The sequence below is a fragment of the Clytia hemisphaerica genome, unplaced genomic scaffold (assembly GCF_902728285.1).
Source record: "Clytia hemisphaerica strain Z4C2 unplaced genomic scaffold, Clytia hemisphaerica genome assembly, whole genome shotgun sequence".
NCBI lineage: Eukaryota > Metazoa > Cnidaria > Hydrozoa > Leptothecata > Clytiidae > Clytia > Clytia hemisphaerica.
The window spans coordinates 76,640-98,169 of record NW_027103889.1 but is presented as its reverse complement, the minus strand read 5'-3'; the positions used below and the strand labels follow the sequence as shown (position 1 = coordinate 98,169).

At 36.0% G+C, this 21,530-nt stretch overlaps 1 protein-coding gene across 1 annotated transcript; it reads right to left on the bottom strand.

Annotated features, from left to right (window-relative positions):
- Positions 1-243: 243 nt before the first annotated feature.
- On the bottom strand, positions 244-18,974 carry LOC136808555 (uncharacterized). The gene is made up of 9 exons (XM_067065084.1): positions 18,687-18,974; positions 5,597-6,608; positions 4,932-5,043; positions 4,481-4,746; positions 3,980-4,130; positions 3,485-3,581; positions 2,864-3,170; positions 2,308-2,565; positions 244-569 (listed from the first exon to the last, which is right to left on the bottom strand). The coding sequence occupies exons 1-9, from the start codon at positions 18,972-18,974 to the stop codon at positions 244-246; spliced, it is 2,817 nt and encodes a 938-aa protein (XP_066921185.1).
- Positions 18,975-21,530: the final 2,556 nt, after the last annotated feature.

The following is a 21,530-nucleotide window of genomic DNA, read 5'->3' as shown; positions in this document are numbered from 1 at the left end:
ATAAGAAGTTTTGCGGGTTTTTCGAAAACAATAGCAGCAATATTTTTTGCGATATTTACTTTTTTTGCTTGGAAGAGCTTAAAGCACGACATCTAGCCGTTCGGGCTTATTTACAGAAATCTGTGGTATATCTCCTTTACACATCGTCGGACAAGCTTACTTGTATTAAGGTGTTCTTTGCTATAACCTCTTTCTGCCGCATAAAATCTCTTAGTGATAGTCCTATCCTCCATAAAAAACCATTCAAGATTTTCTCCTGTGACTTTCAAAACGTCTTTGGGAGCGTTCTGTAAAATACCCATTAACAAGGGAGCCCATGTATTCAGTCCATCCTTGCTCTTGTTTAGGCAAAACACGTGCGCAGTTTTTTCCTTTGTCGCATTTACATGTCACTTGGTAACGATACACCACTAATCGACCCTTATTGAATCCTTTCTTGAAGGCAATTGACTGGGAGTCGGTACCATTAGTGAAACGATCCTTCAGACATTCATTGACAGCTGCATCACCGCTGTCGTAAATCCCTTTCGCTTTGTTCCCTTCCACGTCAACTTCATTGTTGAACTCACCTGAAATAAAGCAATAAAAACATCTTTAGTTAGTTTTATCACACTACCATATGGCTTTTTATACCAAAGTGAACAAAAAAATGATTGATTGAAGTTAGCAAAATTCTTGAGCCAGCAAGGAACGCAAAATGAGAAAGACAATTCGAATAACACAACATCTATCCAGATAAAAGATGGTCCTTTCGATATCTATCTTCATTTTAGTCAGAAATACAATAACTTAGGCTGCACACATCCCCTCTGATAAGTTTTGATATAGGGGATGCGAATCAGGCTCACAAAAGGGTTGGTGTAATTTAAGATGCACGATCTAACGATTTACGATGCACGATTCGCGATCCGTGCATAAAATATGTTAATTCATGCGTAATTATACTAATCATGATAAAATATTTAGGCAATTTACAAACTTTTATTCGCTGAAACTCAATTATTTTTAAAAACATAATTTATGTAAGATTATACAAATTATATTTAAAAAATCTTTCAGTGCGTTTTTATAGATTAAAAAGGAAGGTGAAAGCCACGTGCATTCACCATGTGTACTCTCTCTCTTTTTCATAACTTGAATCAATATAGGGAAATTGTTTACCGAAAGAATATTCTTTCTCATAATAGAGCATCCGTTTTTTGCTTCGTACATTACGGTCCGCAAAACATATTGTTCTCCAATATATTCTTTTATTTGCTTTAAGAAAGAAATTCCTATATTCGTTTATCGATTGTTAAAACTGAGAGCAAAAATGTTTCTTGTGCATTGTTTATTACTTTATTACTTTATTACTTTATTACTATATTCGTTTATCGATTGTTAAAACTGAGAGCAAAAATGTTTCTTGTGCATTGTTTATTACTTTCACTTTCTTTATATTGTAAGATTATGCAAGTTATTTTTTTCATAATTTTACGGTCGTAATTATTCGTAGTTCCATTGCATTGCTTATTTATTTCTTTTTTTTTGGATAAATTTACTGTGGGGAACAAAAGCGAGAAAAGATTATGCCATTGTTTTAGAATTGTGTTATATAATTTATGTTTTATGATAATTATTAAGAATAATCAGCATACTTTATGCATGGATCGCGCATCGTGAATCGTAAATCGTTAGATCGTGCATCTTAAATTACACCAACCCCTCACAAAACCGTTCCGAACTTAGCAAAAAATCTGCTAACCAAAAAAAGAGTTGAATGATAGAGAACTTTGATTGACAGTTTGTCGTCTTTTGTTATCTTGAGAGTTTTGTTTGCTAATTCAATTAATTTCGATAAACAAAAAGAAATAGAGGAGAAAGAGAGATTTCTAGCCATATGTTCTTTTTATTTGAATCTTTACTTGATTTCTATTTACGTCATCAAATAACTCAAACAATACACATCGAGTTTTTTGAAAAATACAAGTCGCCAAAATTCTGCAAAATACATAGCTATTCGGTAATTTTCTCGGAAGCGATATCAGAGCCCGATTCGCATCCCCTATTTGGGGATGCATGCAGCCTAACAATAACTAGGTAGGAACACCCCTGTGCCACAGAGGCGGTAAAACCCGCAAAATCACTGAAAAATCACCCAATTGTCCTTGGTAAGCAAAACACCATAAAAAATCATCCTCACTAATTAAATAAAAGAGATTCATTGGTTAAAAATCCCCATCATCAGTTAACGAAACAGGGGTGTAAAAATACTTGGGGGTATGATAATATAACCCTCGCTTTTTGGGAAAGAAAACATTTACGTACCGTTCTTCGCTTTCTTCCGTAAATCTTCAACACATTTCACATCTTCAGGTCGAAGAGCTCGTGTGTTCGGCACCTCCGCATGAAATGTGTGGAAAATGACGTCGAATTTGTCACTCAGTTTCCCTTCGGTCTTGTGGTTCAGGGCCGGTGCCACGGCGCTGGACTGTATGATATGTTGAACACCACCGTGGTCGGGGACACCGATGTGACGGCGCTCTTTAACATTTGGATGTTCCAATTGTAAAAATTCTTTACGTCCTGTAACAGAGAGTAACGCAAGAAAAAGAAATGCTAAAATTTAGGTTTTAAGCTTAATTTTCTGAAATAAACAGGAAGTTTTCACTTAAAAGCTCCAACTTCAAGCAAGTTCCTTACTTTAAGCAAAGAAGAACCAATTTACCAAACCAATGCGTTAAAATATGTTCTCGTCAAAAATCACCACCTGCCAAATTAAGATTAGTATTTTGCTGGTCGTCATAATGAGCTCACAATATCTTTCATCGTAACTACATAAACGTAAATCAATTTCACAAAAGAAAGAAAACGTTCCACTTACTCGAGTCATAAATATCTTTACCAGGGAAACCCATTTTCCGATTCATTACGTAAAATTTACCAAAAGTTTCTGTATCGAATCGAATTTTACACGAATCAGCTCGACTCCTCTCGTGAACCTCAGTACCATCAACGAAACTATACCATCCTCCTTGACCTTCGTGGCCAATACAATCAGCCACCCAGAATAGGAAGAGATCATTTCCTTGGCCTTCCATACTGACCGTCAGAGGGGAAGAAAAAGCCACAGTGGACGTCTTGTAAGGCTTGGTAAGCGGTCGTCCATTCTTTCCGTTCAAAATGACAACCTAAGAAGTAAGAAGATCAAGAATGTCAAAAGGATACGGGAAATAAGAAAATTGGAAAAAATAGCTCTTTAAGTTCCTCCTTCCAACGTATGTTAACTTTTCCAAACCCTGAATCTTATTAAGAATCACCCTAGGCTGCACACATCTCCCCCGTGTATTAATTTTGAAATCGGGAAAAACAATTTCAGTTATTTATTTTAAAACCCCTACATGTGCGATATCTGCTCAAGGATAATTATAAGATTCACGGAAACTTAAGAGATAAGCAAAGAATATGTTTGTTGTCGAATTGGAAAGAAGGGAATTAATTCTACCTGAGAATCATAGTACGTAGGAAATCCAGGGCCTTTGTTGAATCTAACCATGAAGTCTGGTGTCTCGTCCTCGTTGTAGTAACCAACTCCTGGAACACTGTAACGGAATGGATATGATGGTGTTGAGGAAATTCACTTCTCAAGGTCAAGAGCCTTTGCTTTGAACTTATTTATTAGAAAATTCTTTATTAATGTAATACTTATTAAGAGAAAAAGGAGTTATCAACCAAACAAAATCTTTAAGAAGAACTTGACGCCTCTCTGCTTGATCTCACTAATTAAAGAGATGAGTCAAGGGTAAGTGGGGTAATCTAGGGAGAAATACACCCCCCATAGCTCCAGATATGTAGCTGTCAAAAGAGATGCTTCCGTGTTGCCTCCGACTGCGCTCGCAGGCTAAGAAGAACAGATCAGTTACAGACGAAAAACTGAAAAAAAAATAAAATAAAAAAGAACATAAAACACGTAAATAAAAGAACATAATAATTTACTCACGAATAAGACTCTGTACCAACTTTAGTATACGACCACAACTGTTTGAAAGTTTGACCATCGAAAGCTTTCACATCGTCACTAAAAGCAGCGGAAATGATGTCCACCACACCGTCTTTGTTGATATCCACAAGAGCTGGTGGATTCATGAAACCTATGAGAAGAAGACAGAACAATGGTTGTGAATCAAGGTGTGAGGGAGGGTGGGGTGATACCACGCCCATTTAATGACCAGTACTTGTTGTCATTTCTCTAATTTAATGCAGCCGATCAAATATTTATCTTGGGGACTACGGACTCCTAATAACAGGAAGAAATTAATCACTTAGACCATCTCATCCCCAAACGCATATAAAATTTGAGGAAATTTTTAGTCCGCACTAAATTAAAGGAAATATAATAAAGCAGGCAAGTTCTTATATTTTTTATTTGTGAACAATGGATAGCGAAAGTTAATTCAGTCTTAAAGATTATTTTTTTAAACATTTTGTGGTGATCAATTACCTTTGCCACGCTTCGTGTCAAGTTTTATGGCTTCTTTCAGTTTTCCATCATACAGTTTCATTAATTGAACAACATACAAACTGCCTGAATGCGTTTCTCCACCGGTTCCAAAGACAACCATTTCCGTTCCGTTCGCCATCAAATAAATGACCGGCGAAGAATAGATTTCCGCTCTGTCAGGAGTGGAATGCGATTTGAGAACTAAGCCGGTTTTTCCGGAGAAGAAAATAATTTTTCCGGCGATTCTGGTCTCACTGTTCGGAGAACTGAAGACGAAAAGGAAATCTTATTAGAGGGATGGTTGGAAACCGTTTTAAATAATCTAATTTCAGCCTGTGATAAAAGCTCACAGGGAGGTGATCTGTAGCTCATGTGAAGCCGTAGCACGGGTGTAATTAATTCTAAAATAATATATTCTTATCGCATAACTTGATTAAAGAGTTAAACTTACGCGAACGGGTCACCCCCGTGTGTTTGCAAAACATCCATCACTCCATCATTATTAATATCGTTGATAAATTGTGGTGTGTACAAATTCATAACCCCGCTCTTGTATTTCTTGTCTAGGAAGAGAAAAGAAAGCAAATTGAGGAAATCTGCTTAAGACAACTAGGGCTTTGTGAGATCAACTTTCTCGGAACAACCCTATTCCTTGAATAAACTACTCCTGTAGCAGAGTGTAACTCACAAATATCGTGAAGTCTACGGAGCGGGAAAGAATTTCGATATTTCCTGAGGTCTCGGGTCTGTTTACAGACAAGGAATAAACTGTTTATGTTTACAAGTTCCTAAGACTAAAGAACCAGGCGTGCTTTGAATATCTTGGCATGATGAATTTTTTTCGGACTTGCTTTTATTCTATTGGACTAAATTATCAGTTGGTTATGGATCCTAAGAGTATGTACCCTGTTAAAAATAAAAGAAGAATGTCCCTTCGATATTTTTCAATACGGAAGTCAAAAATTTGGTAGGGTTCACAATGAACTATGACTTAAGTTTAGTTTCGAAGAAAAAGCAATAAAATTTTCTTCACAGTTCACTAATCACAGTTCACAGTTCACTAAAAGATGTTAATATACTGTGCCGGCGAAAAATAAGAAAAAAAGTCTCGCTTACCTAAAAACATCCATAACAGATTTCCATTCCGACCGCTGACTGCTTCGAAAGCGCCCGCGCGTCCAGCAATCAAACAATCAGGGATACCATCTTGGTCCAAATCACCATTACAATTGATTGCGTAAACATCATGCATGGAATAATGAATCCAAAGTCGATCTCCAGTTTCCCCATCCACCGCCAGCGCGCCACCGAAACACGGGAATTGGCCGTGGTAGTATTTATCACAAACTTCACGGCGTGACTTGAGGCTCGGATCGGCCGACTCTAGCGTCGTAACAAAGCCAGTAACAACATCATCGATACCGTCATTATTTAAATCGACCATTCGTATGGGGGCTTCCGTTTGAAATTTCTCGAAAGTTTGATGCCAAAGTTTCTTCATCTTAAAACTAGAACATGACTGTAGTTTGTCTTTATTGTTTACTAAATGTGATTTTGCAGTCGTTTTCAACAGATGTTCGTGCGATGTAGGTGTACTTGAATTCTCATGATAACGTTCATATACAATATTCTCATTCGAGTTTTCACTTTCTACCGGTTGTATTTTAGCGATTGCAATTTTCAAAAAATAAGTCATACTAAACACACCTATGCAAAACAATAAACACCAAATCCAAAAAGTACCACACCCTCTCCAGCTGCATATAGATACAGGCCGTACCCTTTTGACAGATAGTTTCTTTTTGAATTCGAAAAAACTATTATCGTTATAGTCTTTGTTATTATTGTCCATTAGTTCGTAAGTTTCCGATTTCGATTTTTCCGAACTGAAAAGTTCTTCCTCGTCTTCGGAACCTGACCCGGACAGGTCTTTTAACCGGGCTTTCAAATTGCGGTCATCCTCTGCGGACGTGTTAGTAGCCGCTTGGTAGAAATGTTGTAAAGCCATATTGTATTTTCGTTGCATTTTGTTGGACGGTGGCGTGGAGTTGGTTGAATATGTGCGTGATTTTGTTGAAGATGAATTCGGTTTTGTTGACGATGCAACGCTGACTGGAATTGAAATTTTCTAAAAGAAAGAAAATTCAACATACAACATAGTGCGAAAGGAGAGGTCGATGCCCCACCAATAAATGGAGGTCCCACGATATATTCTAACCCAACCTGGAATCACTAATGCTTGGTCCCATCAGAAAGTCAAGATTTTTTCTAATCGCAAAATCCCTGTCGTATTAAAATAGTTACCTCAAAAAGTGTTTTCTACTCTAAAGATTATCAGACAAGTTTTTTTATATTTGGCCCTAAATATCTCCTATCTTCCTGGGCAAAACCTCAAATTTTTCCGACCCAATATTTTTCCAAAGGAACGATATTTGAATTTGAAGTTTTCCAAAGTCTTTATGTTGAACTTCTATTGTTCCCAAGTGAAAGTTTAAAAATTCAAAATATGAAAAAATCAACTTTGTGAACTATTAGATCAAGAAACTTTTTAGTGTTTCTCAAGACGATAGTAGGACGTCAGTAGGACGAATATAAAAAACCCCTGAAATCCGAATACCCTTTGAATAATGCAACATAAAATGGATAACTTAAATGGCTATAACAAAAGAAGCCCCGTAAATAATTTTTTTAGTTGTTTTTAGAATTTTCCAGTAAATCATAGCTAAATCATAGAAGTCATGTATACAAAATATTTTACTAGCACGGCTATTCAAAGCATTGTTGAATGCATTTTTAATAAGACTAAAACCAAGTAAAATATGGTACAATACATATATCAAGTCGTGTTTTTTTTCTGAGAGAAGTGTTAATAAATGAAATTTGATTAAATCTTTAGAGATAGAGTTCAATAAAATCGGATGCCGTTTTTTGCATTACACGTGTCTAATTTTTAGAAAAAAGAAAGAAAAGAAAACAAGCCTGAAAGATATAGAACAGAGATGTATTTACAGTATTACCAAGGCTTCCCGAAAAGAGCCATTCTTAATTTACCAAAATATATCAGCAAAATATCATACGCGTAGTGAGATATCCTGCAAAATTTATGGATGAGAGCGTTTTTTACGACACTGTAATTATGTGTCTTTGTTTTATCAAAAGATAATGAATCTGTCATAAACGTCTGCACTCCCTCATAAATTTTGCAGGGTATCTCGCTACGCCTATGGAAGTTTTTTCTATGGTCGATTGAAATCTGAATCAACAATCATGGACAAAAAAGGTTTGTAGACTTCTGCAATATTTGCAGAATACTTCAATATCGATCAAAAACATGTTCCCAAGAGGTTCTGGGTGCTTTCCAAACTTTGAAAGTCACCCACTGCAGTATAACCACAAGGGCAAACCACAAGGTCTTGATTAAATGGCTTACACCAGTATCAAAACGCTGATTTTTTGCTTGTGGTTCCCTCAAAAGCAATTCAAAAGCAATGCAACGACTTCGAAAGTGTTTTTCTTAACTTCCCTCCTTTTTCAGACACATTGAAGAGTCATTTTGCTCTATTTCTCATCATTTTTCACTGAAATTTCATTTGTCTACAACCTTTTGTCCATGATTGAACATTGATGCCCTTACATAATATGAAATTGCATCTAAAAAAATGACAACCTTCTTCAACGGAAATCAAGATCAAAATATCATGAGGATTTAAACAATAGTTCCTTCATTCAAACAAACAAGCATCATTAATTGGACACTGTGGTTTGTGCTAATTGCCTTAATTAATAAATCTTGTTATGATTTTTCTGTCCTCTGAATAAAGTAATTGCTAATGAGCAAACTATTTAGTGCGTTCTCTTTAAAAAGCATGTTTCAAATAAAACTCAAAATCTCAGTGCAAAAATTGTTTCAAAATATACTATATCCACTAGATTATTCCTTACATTTTTAGTTTTTCTACACTACTTCCCACACGTGTACAGAACTTGTCAAAATAATACAAACTTTTTATAAAACTTCTTAGTAATAAATACGATATGCATGCAGAGGATTAAAAACAAAAGGATTCAATATAAACTCTATTTCCTTTTATTAAAAGCGTGGCATCAAGGGGGATTACTTATCAGAGACAAAATGACAAAGTCAACCCACTATCTATTTCCACATAAAATAAAAACCTAAGTAGCGTTCATATTAAAAAGCTTAAAACAAAATTATCATTTCCTGGGGTGGCTTTTGAAAGATTAAACAGTGGAGTCTCTGTAACTCGAATGTCTCCTTAACTAAAAAATTTTTATGGTCCCTTCAGTCAACTTCAGTTAACAATGCCTTATAAACCTTACTCACTAACTCGTTCGTGTTTAAGTTATGAAGAATCAAAAATCATTATTTTTTTTCATTCTTTCTCTGAATGTAAAGATTATAAAACTTTAAAGTTATTTTCGCTTGCTTTTATTTTAAAATTACAATATTTTGGAAATTTTTACACTGTTTGCACAGAGTTCTTCAAAAAGAAAATATTGAAAAAATATTCTTCCTCTATTTTAAAATGGAGAGTATTTGTCACAAGTCTGAGTTGAAACAAAATTTCTTCAATAGAACTTAAAACAACAATGTTTTCTTTTCTTACGTAATAGTTCATCACCTTACCAACAAGTTTCATTTTAAAGGAAAAAATGTTGCCAGAAAATTCCAATAATATATCTTATCAATATAAACAGAGTGCACCCTGTCATTTCAAAATTAGTGTGAGAAAAATTTAACAATGACCTGCAATGACATATGTATATACTCCATTTGCAATATAAATTCCACCTCAATTGAGGGAATTCCTTTACTGTTAATGGTAGACAGATGACTTATGAAATAGTGTGTCTTCAAGTTTGGCGCTTCTTTCTCATTAGGGGAGTGGACAGTAAAAGTGTGTACTAAATATTTTATTGCCGTTGTATTGATGCTATTATGCTTTGATTATTTAGCATATAACATTGTGATAAAAGGAAATGAAGAAATTTTGAAATTTTCTAAATGAAAATCTAAATAAACCTCAAAGATTTAACAAGCATGTAGAGTTGAATGGAAAAGTATATCAGCTCACTTTACTTCTTATAAATTAGCCTGAACTTTTACAAGCTACTTTTGCAAATGAACTTGAAGCGTCTTTACTTCGTTTCCAAAACTAGATTCTCAACCTTTTCATACTCATCAGTTCTGTCCTACCAGGGGGGGGGGGGTCGGTACTAAAATCCAAGACATATACCAGTACTAAAAGGTTTTTTGACGATTTTTGACATACCCCCACCTAATTTTTGAAAAAGGAATTTTAGTACACATGTACTAAAATTATTTTTGACATTTTAGCATAGTGACCACCTAAATTGTCCTTTGCGAACGCCCGAAACGTCAGCACGATTACGAACTACAAAGAAACTTTGCAAATGATGGTGTCAGAGGGTATCAAACAAATTCGTTGTTCTACAGAAGTATTGACATATGGAATGGTCTTGGAGTTGATGTTGTAGCTGCAACATCTGTCGCCAACTTCAAAGAAAAATTGCTCACAGAATGGGAAAAAGATCTCCATAAATTGTAAAATGTTAAGCATGATTATTTCATAGAGGTCGATAGACCTGGGAAATATATTACTGTAAATAAATAAATAAATAAATTAGGCTTATTTTGGCGTACGGTTCAGAGAATGGCGGTCTTTGGACTTTCAACAAAATGCCAACTCTGGTTATTTAAGCTGTCAATGAACATGATCTATTCTAGATAAAGACTCAGAAACAGTCAAGACACTTAGCTGCTCTGCTCTACTTTAGTTATTGCAAAGATTGATTGGTTATTTTTCACCTCTAATTTACAACTTGCTGCATTTCTTTTCTATCCAGTTATCCATGGTTCTTTACAAAAACAAAGCATTCAACTTCGTTTTCATTTTTTATTCCATAGTATATAAAAGCAGAACATTAAATACACCCCTGTTTCACAGCCCCGGTGGAACCTTTTTCCTCAGTGGGGATAAAAATTCCTATTGAAATGCTAATGGGATAGAAATTGTATTGTTCCAAGGTTAAAAAACCCAGTGCGCAGTGGGGGTAGTTTTGGAGTGCAATTTTTTTAACATGGAATTTCGAGTGGGGATGAAATCAAAGTCAATTTCCAAGTGGGGCTGAAATTCAAGGGTATTTTTCCACCGGGGACGAAATTTTTGCTTAATTTGTGACACAGGGGTGTTTAAATCTTATATAGAAAGTTGTTTTTTTTCATTTTGCCTAAAATGTTGGTCAATAAAAGTTAAATTTCCTAAAATTTGGTGATTTTTAGTACTCATGTACTAAAATTTTTCTTAAATTTCTTGAAGACCCCACCTAATTTGGGATTTTAGTACACATGGTACTAAAATGCTTTAAGGCCTTTTTTGTAATTACCACCATGTCACTAAAAGTCATGATGTCTGAAATTTTAGTACCGACTCCCCCCCCCTGGTCCTACAAAATTGGGAAAAGTTTGAAAAGTTTTTAATGAACAAAAATCCCTTACAGGTTTTAGATTCTTGGAAGGGCCATTTGCAAAAGTTTATCCTCACAAAAAAATCCTGACAATTACAGAAAATCTATTAATAAACTTCAAACCTTGAACAAAATGTACGTTACGTAGGCCTTTTTGCCTTTCTATCTGCCTATTGAATTGTATGCAAAAAATTGTGGTGGCTGGACTGATGTGGTGAGATTTTATTGAAAAATGTAAAAACCTATGCATAAAGAGAGTATTAATAAAAAACATACATAATTGGCATTATATTAAAGTGCACTCTAGTAGAAGAAAGATTAAATTTGATTTTCTTGTGAAGTTAAAAACTAAAAATAATCATATTTGCTCATCTCTTAGAACAAGCAACATAACAAGCTTATTTGGCTGACGGCAAATTATTCTCTTGGCACCGCAAAATGATCGAATCAAAACATTGATCTGAACCCCCTGATTTACAACAGCTTTTACCAACATGTAGCACTTGCTCCATCTTGTATATACTAAAACAGGGGTTTTAATATTTTCTTGCATGGGAAAGAATGTGTGACCACATAATTACTACTTTCAATTTGCGTGTTTTGAAATCTTGGTGGAATTTAATAATGGCAACAAAACAGAATATGCTACATATGTCTTTAAGAACAAATTTCTAAAAGGCTTAATTGTTGTTTTGTAATATTTCTTTTTGGATTAAGAAATTCCACCTTTTATTGTTCCAATGTTAATGAGTATAATATTTCTTTATAAGATGCTTTGCTGTCTTTATAATTTTTGTTTAAACTTGCATATGTTTTGCATATTTTCCTACTAAATCCAACCACAGCTTTTTCCTTCCTGTACTTTTGCATACAATTCAATATGGCGGATGGAAAGGCAAATAGGTCTATGGCACTTTTAGCCTGTTTAAAGCCTAATAAGTCAAAAGAAGTTAAACCAAAAAGTATTTGTCACTCAAAGCCATTTTTCCATGTGAAAATTTTATTTGTTAAGTCTTGATTTACCAAAGTTTATGCTCACAAAAAGACTTTTTTTCAAATTTGTGAAAGTAAATGTTGTAAATTTCCTGATTCTTTGACTGTTTGCAAAAGTTTCTGCTTGCAAAAGTTTGTATACTGTATATGCCTAATTGATACAACACGTCATTGACCAATCTAAAATTAGCCAAACAGACCTAATTGAACTTCAATTGGCGATAATATACAATACACCTTTCCCGTAATTCAAACATCTCAGAAATGGCCCGGGAAAATGTGTGGATTTTGTTTAACAAAACTTAAGAAAAGTTTAAAAACCAACTTTCCATACGGAAACGCAGGCAAAAATGGTTTTCTTTACCTCTAGAGACCAAACGGGTGGAGAGAGACAAAATAAAGTTCATGCATCTGTTGTGGAAATTTCACGGGAAAAGTGTATCCTTAGTTCTCCCTCACCTCGACTACTGTTCTCAGCTTTGGTCACCAAACAGCATCCACCAAATTGAACAGGTTGAATCTGTACAAAAGAACTTCTTCAATAAGATCAAAGGCCTTAGTGCTTTCGATTATTGGGAACAATTGAAAATGTTGAAAATGTATTCTCTACAAAGTAGGAGGGAGATATACAGAATTATTTATATTTGGTCGATACTAGAGGGTATAGTACCAAATTTCAGCTACACTGAAGGAGAAGGCACTGTAAAGGTGGTGTCTCCTCTTCAACTACAAGCCGTCATGGTCGAAAATGCCAACTACGAACAATCGAACGAAGTAGCTTTTCGCAAATATATTTGTGAGAGCTTAGCTATACAGGGTCCAAAACTCTTCAACAGTATTCCCTCTGACATACGAAATATCACTGGCTGTTCAAAAGATTTATTCAAGAAACGACTCGATAAATATCTGTGCACTATACCCGACGAACCTCACACTACGTCGCGACAAACAAGATTGGCTGAATCAAATGCTCTTTTCGATCAAATTATACGTGTTGGGGTCAACGAGCTAGACAGATGAATATCATCAAATCAAACTGAAGTATACTGAAGTAAGTAAGTATTGATTAGATTAAATCTGGGTAATATTCAAATCACCGTATTACCGTAACTTGGTCTAATGTTGACATCCCTCTTCTAATTTCTAAACCCATATTCAGAGATGGAATAATATGAAGGTCGGAATGGCTGATGAAAACTATTTTTCTTAGCGATAAGAGAAGAAAAAATTGTTTGTCCATGATATGTCCCAAATGGGAAATAGAATTTTTGTTAAAAAAGCAGATGTTTGTTTCCAGATCAAGAAAAAGTTTCCTTAGGGAAGTTTTTAATTGGGAATGGGGAAAGAATTAAGAAGTGGTTACCCAGTGGATTTCTTAACTACCTGGTGAATATTGTTTCTTTTCTCTCCTTTCTAGACTCGATCAATCGAACTTTCCGAACGATTAAAGTTCGATTAAAAAAATTAATCAAACCTAATTGAAGCCATAGGAGTTTGATTAGTTTGGTCAGTAAAAAGTTTGATATAGTTTGATGGTGTTAAATCCTCATAATTATCTTCCCTCACTTGCAAAATTTTTTGTGGCATGCGATTGCCATTTCAACAGTTCCTTGACTTAAGGTTTATTGTACCCGGATATAGTCTATCCAAAATAAAGTCCGTACTGTAGCCCCTCTGTTGCGATTTTGCCTATGACCGCCGGAAAACTACGCCCCAACAAACCACCCCTAGCGTTAAAAGGATACAGGAAAAGTGTGTAATCTGTTAATCGGAAGTAATTTCCCGATTTACATCCCGAATTTGGCATTGAGAAGAAGCTAATATACAGTGAGGCTGGAACTTCGATTTTTTTAAAGGATTACGATTTTACCAGTTTTTTAGCTATTTCTGCCTCGCTAACCCAAATCTCGCAACCTCTTTACCTTAAGGAAGATCGAAATTAGAGTTTTTTAGCGTTCCGCATATAGCAGAATTTTTTTCATCTTCACAGGATCGATTCTCAACAACAATAGGGTGCGCACTCATCGGGATTTTTTGCGTGGAAAAAGTCGAAAATCAAAATTAGAACATTCCATCCATCATAACTTATCCTTAACAACTCCAAACTTGTTCATTCTTTTTTTTTAAATACTCAGAATTTATCAGGGAAAACAAAGAAAAAAACCCCATCCCATTACCTACCTTCAATAAAAAGATATACCATTTATTAGACATCAAGGTGAAAAAATGGCGACTCGGAATTCGTGGCACCACCGTCTACCTTGACCACCATTTTTCAAATGCCTATCGCTAATGAGCTGGATTAGTTATAGACTCGCGGTTTTTTTTATAAAACGCGGGAAAGATAGTACTTTAGTTTGTCACGTGGTAGCCTTTTCGATAATCTACGGGCCATCTTTAAATCGAGAAAAAAGAAGAAATTTCGATTTTTCGGCACTTTCCTGAAATTTTTATCAGGGCTACCATATATGGTTGGAAAGCTAAGGGTTTCAGCTTTTCATTGGTAAAATTTGTTTTTAGCTATCATTTCCAGCTCATTAGCGATAGGCTAAAGTTTAACAGTCATCGAGCCGATTTTCAGACCGCGCCAGCAAAACTCCTCACGCCCCGCCACACGGAAGACTAGATTTCATCCGCCATTTTTGGCGCGATTTTGGTGCTTCCGAAAATTATTTCTTGCTGGCGTGGTGTAAGGAGGCGATTCTTTGAAAAGGTAGTTTTTTTGTGGTTTGAAAATGGAATAACTTTGGAACTACTTAACCAATTTTAACAAATGTCCCCTCATTTTTCTCACAAAGGTAAGGACTTTCAAATAAAATTAGTTTGGTTTTCAAAATTTGAGGGGAAAATTTTGGCCTGACCACCCTAAACAAAATACATCTTTTGGTCTTCGGGTTTGTTTCTGACGTTTTTCTTTCAAAGAATATCGATCACTTTCCTTTTCCCCTGGGACGCGCAAGAAAAAATGATTAGCTCGCGTTTTCGTGCGGGCGAGTTTATTGATAGTTCGATTGTTCGACTGCTGGTTTGACAAGTTCGATTGATCGGGGGTCTGGTCCCTTATACAATAGAGACAGGTTTCAAACTTTCCATAGGTATTTTTGGAGTGCTCTGAGGCCACTTTCCCCGATCGGGAAACTGGTGAACTTCTTGATTTGGAAAGTCTAGCCATTTAGGAAAGTTTAGCACCTTCCCGTTCGGGAAATACTTCCCGTCCGTTCAGGCTGGTTCAGGAAATATTTCCCGTTAAGGCAATAAGTTGCCTATTCCATGTAGTGGTCCCAACTGACTATTGTGGAAATGTTAGGAGTTATGTATGACTGTCTGAATATCTTGCTAATTGATTGAAAAACCTTTGTCTGAATGAAACTGATAATGGAAAAAGTGAATGGAAAAAGAGAGTTCCTTTGGAGGTCTCTTAAAAAAACAATGACTACTAAAAACAAACTGAAAGGAAAATACCTTCTGAAAGATAAATCAGTGAGATGGTGTTGGTAGTCTTGTTCAGTTTATTGTTGGAGAACTTTCAAACAGAAGTCCATTTTCTCATCGTCAGATCGTGTGAAGTGAAGATTGAAACAAAATCGAAACCCACGAAACATTTGTTTTGTTTTGGTGCACTCCTTTGCAGCTGATTTAAAATGCTGACGTACAGAAGTCTCTCCTCCGCAAGAGCTTAAGACACAAACCTCCCTCCGCCGCCCGCCCAAATCTGTTTTACCGCCTCCTAGCATATCCCCGCCGCAAATTTTTTTTCCGTAGACGGGCGGAAATATCTTTAATGATCGGAAATATCATAGCGCAATGGTCGGAAATATCATTTGATGGTCGGAAATATCTTTAGATGGTCGGAAATATCCCAAACTCTGAAAATTTGAAAATTTAATGGTCGGAAATATCATAGCGTAATGGTCGGAAATATCATTTGATGGTCGGAAATATCTTTTGATGGTCGGAAATATCATTTGATGGTCGGAAATATCACTTGATGGTCGGAAATATCTAAAACTCTAAAAATTTGAAAATTTAATGGTCGGAAATATCCCGCGCTTTTAAAAATGCTTCATCAGCAAAAAAAATGTAAACAAAAATGGTAGCAAAGGTGGTGTTGTGTGGCTAACTTGTTGTGTGTGCCAGACAAGAGTAGTTTTTTATTTTAAGTTTTTCGGACACTATCTGTTTTTCTTAGTTCTTTACACAGTATTTTACACAAGACGTAGACAGCTTTTTAGGAAGAGAAAGTGGTATTGACCTTTTTATTCAAACACGACTCTTGTTTATTTCTTGTATTTTTTATATCATTTCCTCCTCTAGCCCCCACTGATCTTAAATCACCCTAATGCTAGTCCTAACCCTACCCGGACACCCTCCCATTCTAGACCTTACGGGGGGGGGGGCACTCGATCTGAAAACGACTGTTCGGCGGAAAATTTGGCTTCCAAAATCGAACATTTACAGTGCATCCAGCTGGCAGTGCATGCAGAGAAAATTTGGCCCAAAAATGACCCTTACAGCGGGGGCCAGAGGAGGAAAGGATATAAAAAAGACAAGAAAGAACGAAGAGTCGTGTTAGAATAAAAAGGTCAATACCACTTTTTCTCTCTAAAAAGTTTGTCTGGCACACACAACATGTTGGCCACACAAACAAGTTAGCCACACAACACCACCTACGACCCTGGACACCACCGTACATTGCGCGGTGGAGTCCGGTGGGCGTCCGGTGGGTGTACGGTGGGTGGAGCCTAACCTATTTTACCACCGTACATGTCCCACCGTACACGAAAAATACCGCCGGAAGTCGATCAGGTTTCTGAATTCCCACCGTACAAGACATGTCAGGCCGCCGCCTTCTTGTATACACCTTAGGCGGAATAAGGGCGGACTAGGTGCGTGTTTTCTCTGATTCCCTCAATCGCCGAACGATCAAAAACTAAAAGAAAAACTCCTCGAAACAAAAGCCGAGCGAATGGAAAGTATTTCATCATCAACTTTGTTCCCAACATAACTATCGGCTTTTCGACGTCGACGATTAGACGCCAGATATTTTCATCACAGCTTCGTTCTTTCGAAATTTTTCAAAACATGCTTCTTCTTTTGCGATATAGAACTAGCGTTCTGTGCTCACACAAACTAAATTATTTTTCGGAAAGATTACAAATTTTTCCTTGACTCCGACTGATCACTGACCTTGTGAGCATGCGTACATCCACCGGACAATCGTACAGTGGCAATTCCGTGTACGGTGGGATTCTGTACGGTGGTGTTGTACGGTGGTGTTGCACGGTGTTTTTGATCCAACCTAAAATACCACCGTACACCACCGGACGCCCACCGGACTCCACCGCGCAATGTACGGCGGTGTCCAGGGTCGTCACCACCTTTGCTACCATTTTTGTTTACATTTTTTTTGCTGATGAAGCATTTTTAAAAGCGCGGGATATTTCCGACCATTAAATTTTCAAATTTTTAGAGTTTTAGATATTTCCGACCATCAAGTAATATTTCCGACCATCAAATGATATTTCCGACCATCAAAAGATATTTCCGACCATCAAATGATATTTCCGACCATTACGCTATGATATTTCCGACCATTAAAGATATTTCCGCCCGTCTACGGAAAAAAAATTTGCATCCCCGCCGCTTACTTTAGGCGTACATACTTTCGCGAGCAGAAACTTTCGCGATTTTCGCGAATTTTGGCCCTTTTCGCGAAAGTAAATGTCTTAAAAAATTCTAGAAAGGGCCATTCGCGAAAGTGTATGCTCGCGAAAAATTCTTGACAAAATAAAAAATCTGTAAAACTTCAAACTTTGAATAAAATGTAACTTTTTTGGCACTTTTTAGCCTGCTAAAAGACTAATAAGTCAAAGGACAAATTTCAAGCCAATCCAAGAAGCATTTGTCCCTCTAAGCCAATTTTTCATGTGAAAGTTCTCAATTTTACGTCTTGATTCGCGAAAGTTTATGCTCGCAAAAAATATTTTTCTGTCAAATTCGCGAAAGTAAATGTCGTGAATTTCGCGATTTTTCGTCCTCGCGAAAGTTTCTGCTCGCGAAAGTTTGTACGCCTAAAGTAGTTAGAGCAAGAAGCAGAAGCAGACGCCGTGACCACCTGCAACCTCACTTCCTGCATATTTACCGGTTTTACGAATGTTAATGGCTGGTAGAGCTTTATGGAGAGACTTCCTAAAGCTCTCAAGATTGTTGGGAACATTTTCAACATCTGGAAAGGTTTATTGAGGGTGTGGGATTGCGGGATAAAGGACGCCTCTGAGCTGAAAGGACGAGATTTTTCTATACCACCACGTCTCGGGGTTTAAAACCCTTGTTCATTTTCGGGGATATTGGTAATCTGAATATCAACACTCTTTACCCCCTTTACGTGGGGAATGAGCAGAAGCTTAATAAGACATTGACAGGTCTTCCTAAGAAATTTTCTCTGGGGTGGGGACGCCTAAGCACGTGGGAAATTGAATGTATCCGCGCCGTCGTCTGGGGGAGCACACCCTCGACTCCAGGCCTTACATGACACCCTTACGCTATTGATAATTCTGATGGAAGCGTTGACGAGGGATGTAAATTATTCCTAACATTTTACGGCGCTGGTCTATTTACGTCACAGAATCGGGACGGAGGGGATGCAGCACATTAAAGTATGTATATATAAAGAGATGTCAAACGCATAAGTAGAGATACTTACTGTGCCTTTTTCTGCAGAAGGAAGAGTGTTTGTTTCCTTACTATCTTCCTCGGCATTGTTCTTTTCCTCGTTTTCATCTTCCGCTTTTGTCATTGGTGATTGTAAATTCTCATGGATCATTGTCGGTCTGTTCGTTTGTTTTGTCGGTAGCTTGAAATCCGATCTCTTTTTGACTGAATCTTTGATGTCATCACTACTCAAATCACTACCACTTCCACTGTGTGTCGAAGAAGAGCTCGGAGTGATCATGGCTTCTTTGCTAAGTTGTTTTCTTAGTTTTGTATACATTTCTTTAATAGAAGAAATTATTGATTAGTAGTAGATAATGCAGATTAAAATCGGATATTAAGCCTTTCTTGCAATCCTTTTAAATACCTTTTCAACTTTAAACTCAATTGATGATCAGGATGATCGATAGAGCTATAATGATAAAAACAAATGTAACAACCATATCATCGATCTCAGCCTACAGCAAACCATTACGTAGATAATGACTTGCTTAACGTAAGCTACGCAAATAAAGTACGCAGAATGGCTAAACTTTCTTACTCCCATTAGGGAAACATTTTTAAGATCTTTCCGCTGTTTTTCAGGACATACCGGTGGTGATGTTTTTTTCGGATGCTGCGTACGACTGCATAGAGAATACAGCACGACCTTAAGACTGACCGCCTAATAAATTGAAGTTTACTTTCATAGTCTCGATCAGTTTCCGTTGCAAAGTTACAAAAGGAAAAACGGGAAATTAGAAAGTTTAGGCATCCTACAGTGTAACCCTCTATTTTCTGTCTTAAACTCCATTACACTCAATTGAAAATTCAAAATAATCTTCCTTTTCTTCTTCACGCACTTCATTCCGATTTACACTTCAAACAAAATATTTGCTTTACACATACAAATACTATCTTAGTTGACCACAGCAACTCTCTAAGTATTAAAATACCTAAAAAAACTATTTTCTAATCATTCTTGAAATGAATGATTTTATCTCTGGGTATAATTAATTAACTTTATTGCAGTTTTCTTAACATCACGAGATTGCTCGTTCCTCACTAATAAATTTCACATATCTACGATAACAGCTTTTCTAGCTATACAGACTTGAGGACTTTTTATGGCAACACGCTTACTCCAGAACACATTCAAGGAACAAAATAAAATAGTATCTTGTGTACTTTGAAGCTCGCACAGGAAAACCAAATCCCAAATCTACAAAAATAATCATTTCCCTGCTGACTTCATTCAGTGAGTATTTAACTGGTCAAATAAGACTACTTAACTTCTCGATCGATTGATTGATATCAATTTAAATTCTAAACGTTCTTTCCTTATCCATTATGACATCATCATATGCGCCAAAAAGGAAAAAGCCCTGCAGTTTTACTTTTTACATCATCTTATTTTCTAACCACATACTTTCCTTTTTGTATCTGAAATAGTGTTTCGCTTTTAGTGAGGTGCTCGCTAACGTAACGTACGCCACAACAAAAACACTCAAGACTAAATTATAATGTTTAAAGGTAGCAAAAGTTATAATTCTGTCTCGCCTCATCGTCTAGTCAACCCTCGTTCCTATGAAACGTCACCGAATAATTTCACATTCACTTTATTTGTTCGTGCAAACTTCTTCAAAAAACGGTTGATTAGAGCATCGATTCAAAGTATTCCTTCACACATTCAATTCATTTAAGAATTCACAATGTTCTTCTTTTCTCAGAGGTATTAAATTTCAGATCGCCAAAAGTTCGGCTGATTATATTCGGCAACACATCAATTCAAAAAAACACAAAACAAAATTCTCTACTCAAAATACTCAAAAATGAAATCCAACAACAGCAAACGAGCACTGAGAACTTGGAAGCTTCTTCTTCTATTTTCCTGAACAGTTTTATTTTTTGACAGAAGTCAAGTACACATTTTCATATAAAAACAAATTTTTGAAGCTTTTAGATGTTTTTATTTTCACAATTTTGTGACTTTTTATGTGCAATTTCCTAAGAAATTGGATGTTTAAAAGTCTGTGAAACCTTGAAATGTGCTGAACTTTTTGTTCTTAATATTTTGCCATCGAAGCCATATGTTCTTATGTACTTTGTTCTTATAGAAAAACATGTAGATGAATGATTAGTCAATTATTACCAGCACGGCTATCTGAATTATCCACTAAACCAGGAAAGTCTTTATGATTAACCTTTCCTTGAAACTTCGAAGCAAAACTATCCAAACTCTACAGAAATCAAACTTTAAACTTTTCCTCATATATATTTAAAAAAAATTTCCATCAATTTAGCTGATTAAATAATGACATGAAATTTAATTACCCTGTACCTATTCAACCTCTTCAGATGTAAAAGCAAATATTTGGTATCGAACATTAATTCAAAGAATTCAATCTTTTGTCGAAAAAATGGTCGATCGAAAGCAAAATTGTGAAATTATTGTAATATTACGAATGCGAAATTCTGAATAAATCTATCTTCTGAAATTTTGAATAACCATTATTAAGTGGCTCCCCTTCATGATTTCACATGAATAACTTAACGCTTATCCATCACACCATTTTTCGGCGATACACGCTTTTTTTTTTATAAGAATGGTGTTTTTTCATTTCATCATGGATATTCTTAACTTTTTGGCGAAAATCATACAAAAATATTCTTACGGTATTCTTAGGTTAAGATCGAAATTGGCAATCTACAGGTTAAAATGCATTAAACATGGCATTCTTAGGTTCAGTTGCTAAATTCCATGATGGTGATATTCTTACCATATTCTTAATTTTTTGGCCATTTTCATCATGGACATTCTTATAAAGTGTATTCTTATAAAAAAAAAGCGTGTATT

Coding starts and splice junctions, on each gene's coding strand:
- LOC136808555 (XM_067065084.1), bottom strand. CDS start 18,974: ATGTATACAAAACTAAGAAAACAACTTAGCAAAGAAGCCATGATCACT. Junction 3,171..3,484: donor CTACGTACTATGATTCTCAG/GTAGAATTAATT, acceptor CTTACTTCTTAG/GTTGTCATTTTGAACGGAAA. Junction 2,566..2,863: donor TAAAGATATTTATGACTCGA/GTAAGTGGAACG, acceptor TCTCTGTTACAG/GACGTAAAGAATTTTTACAA.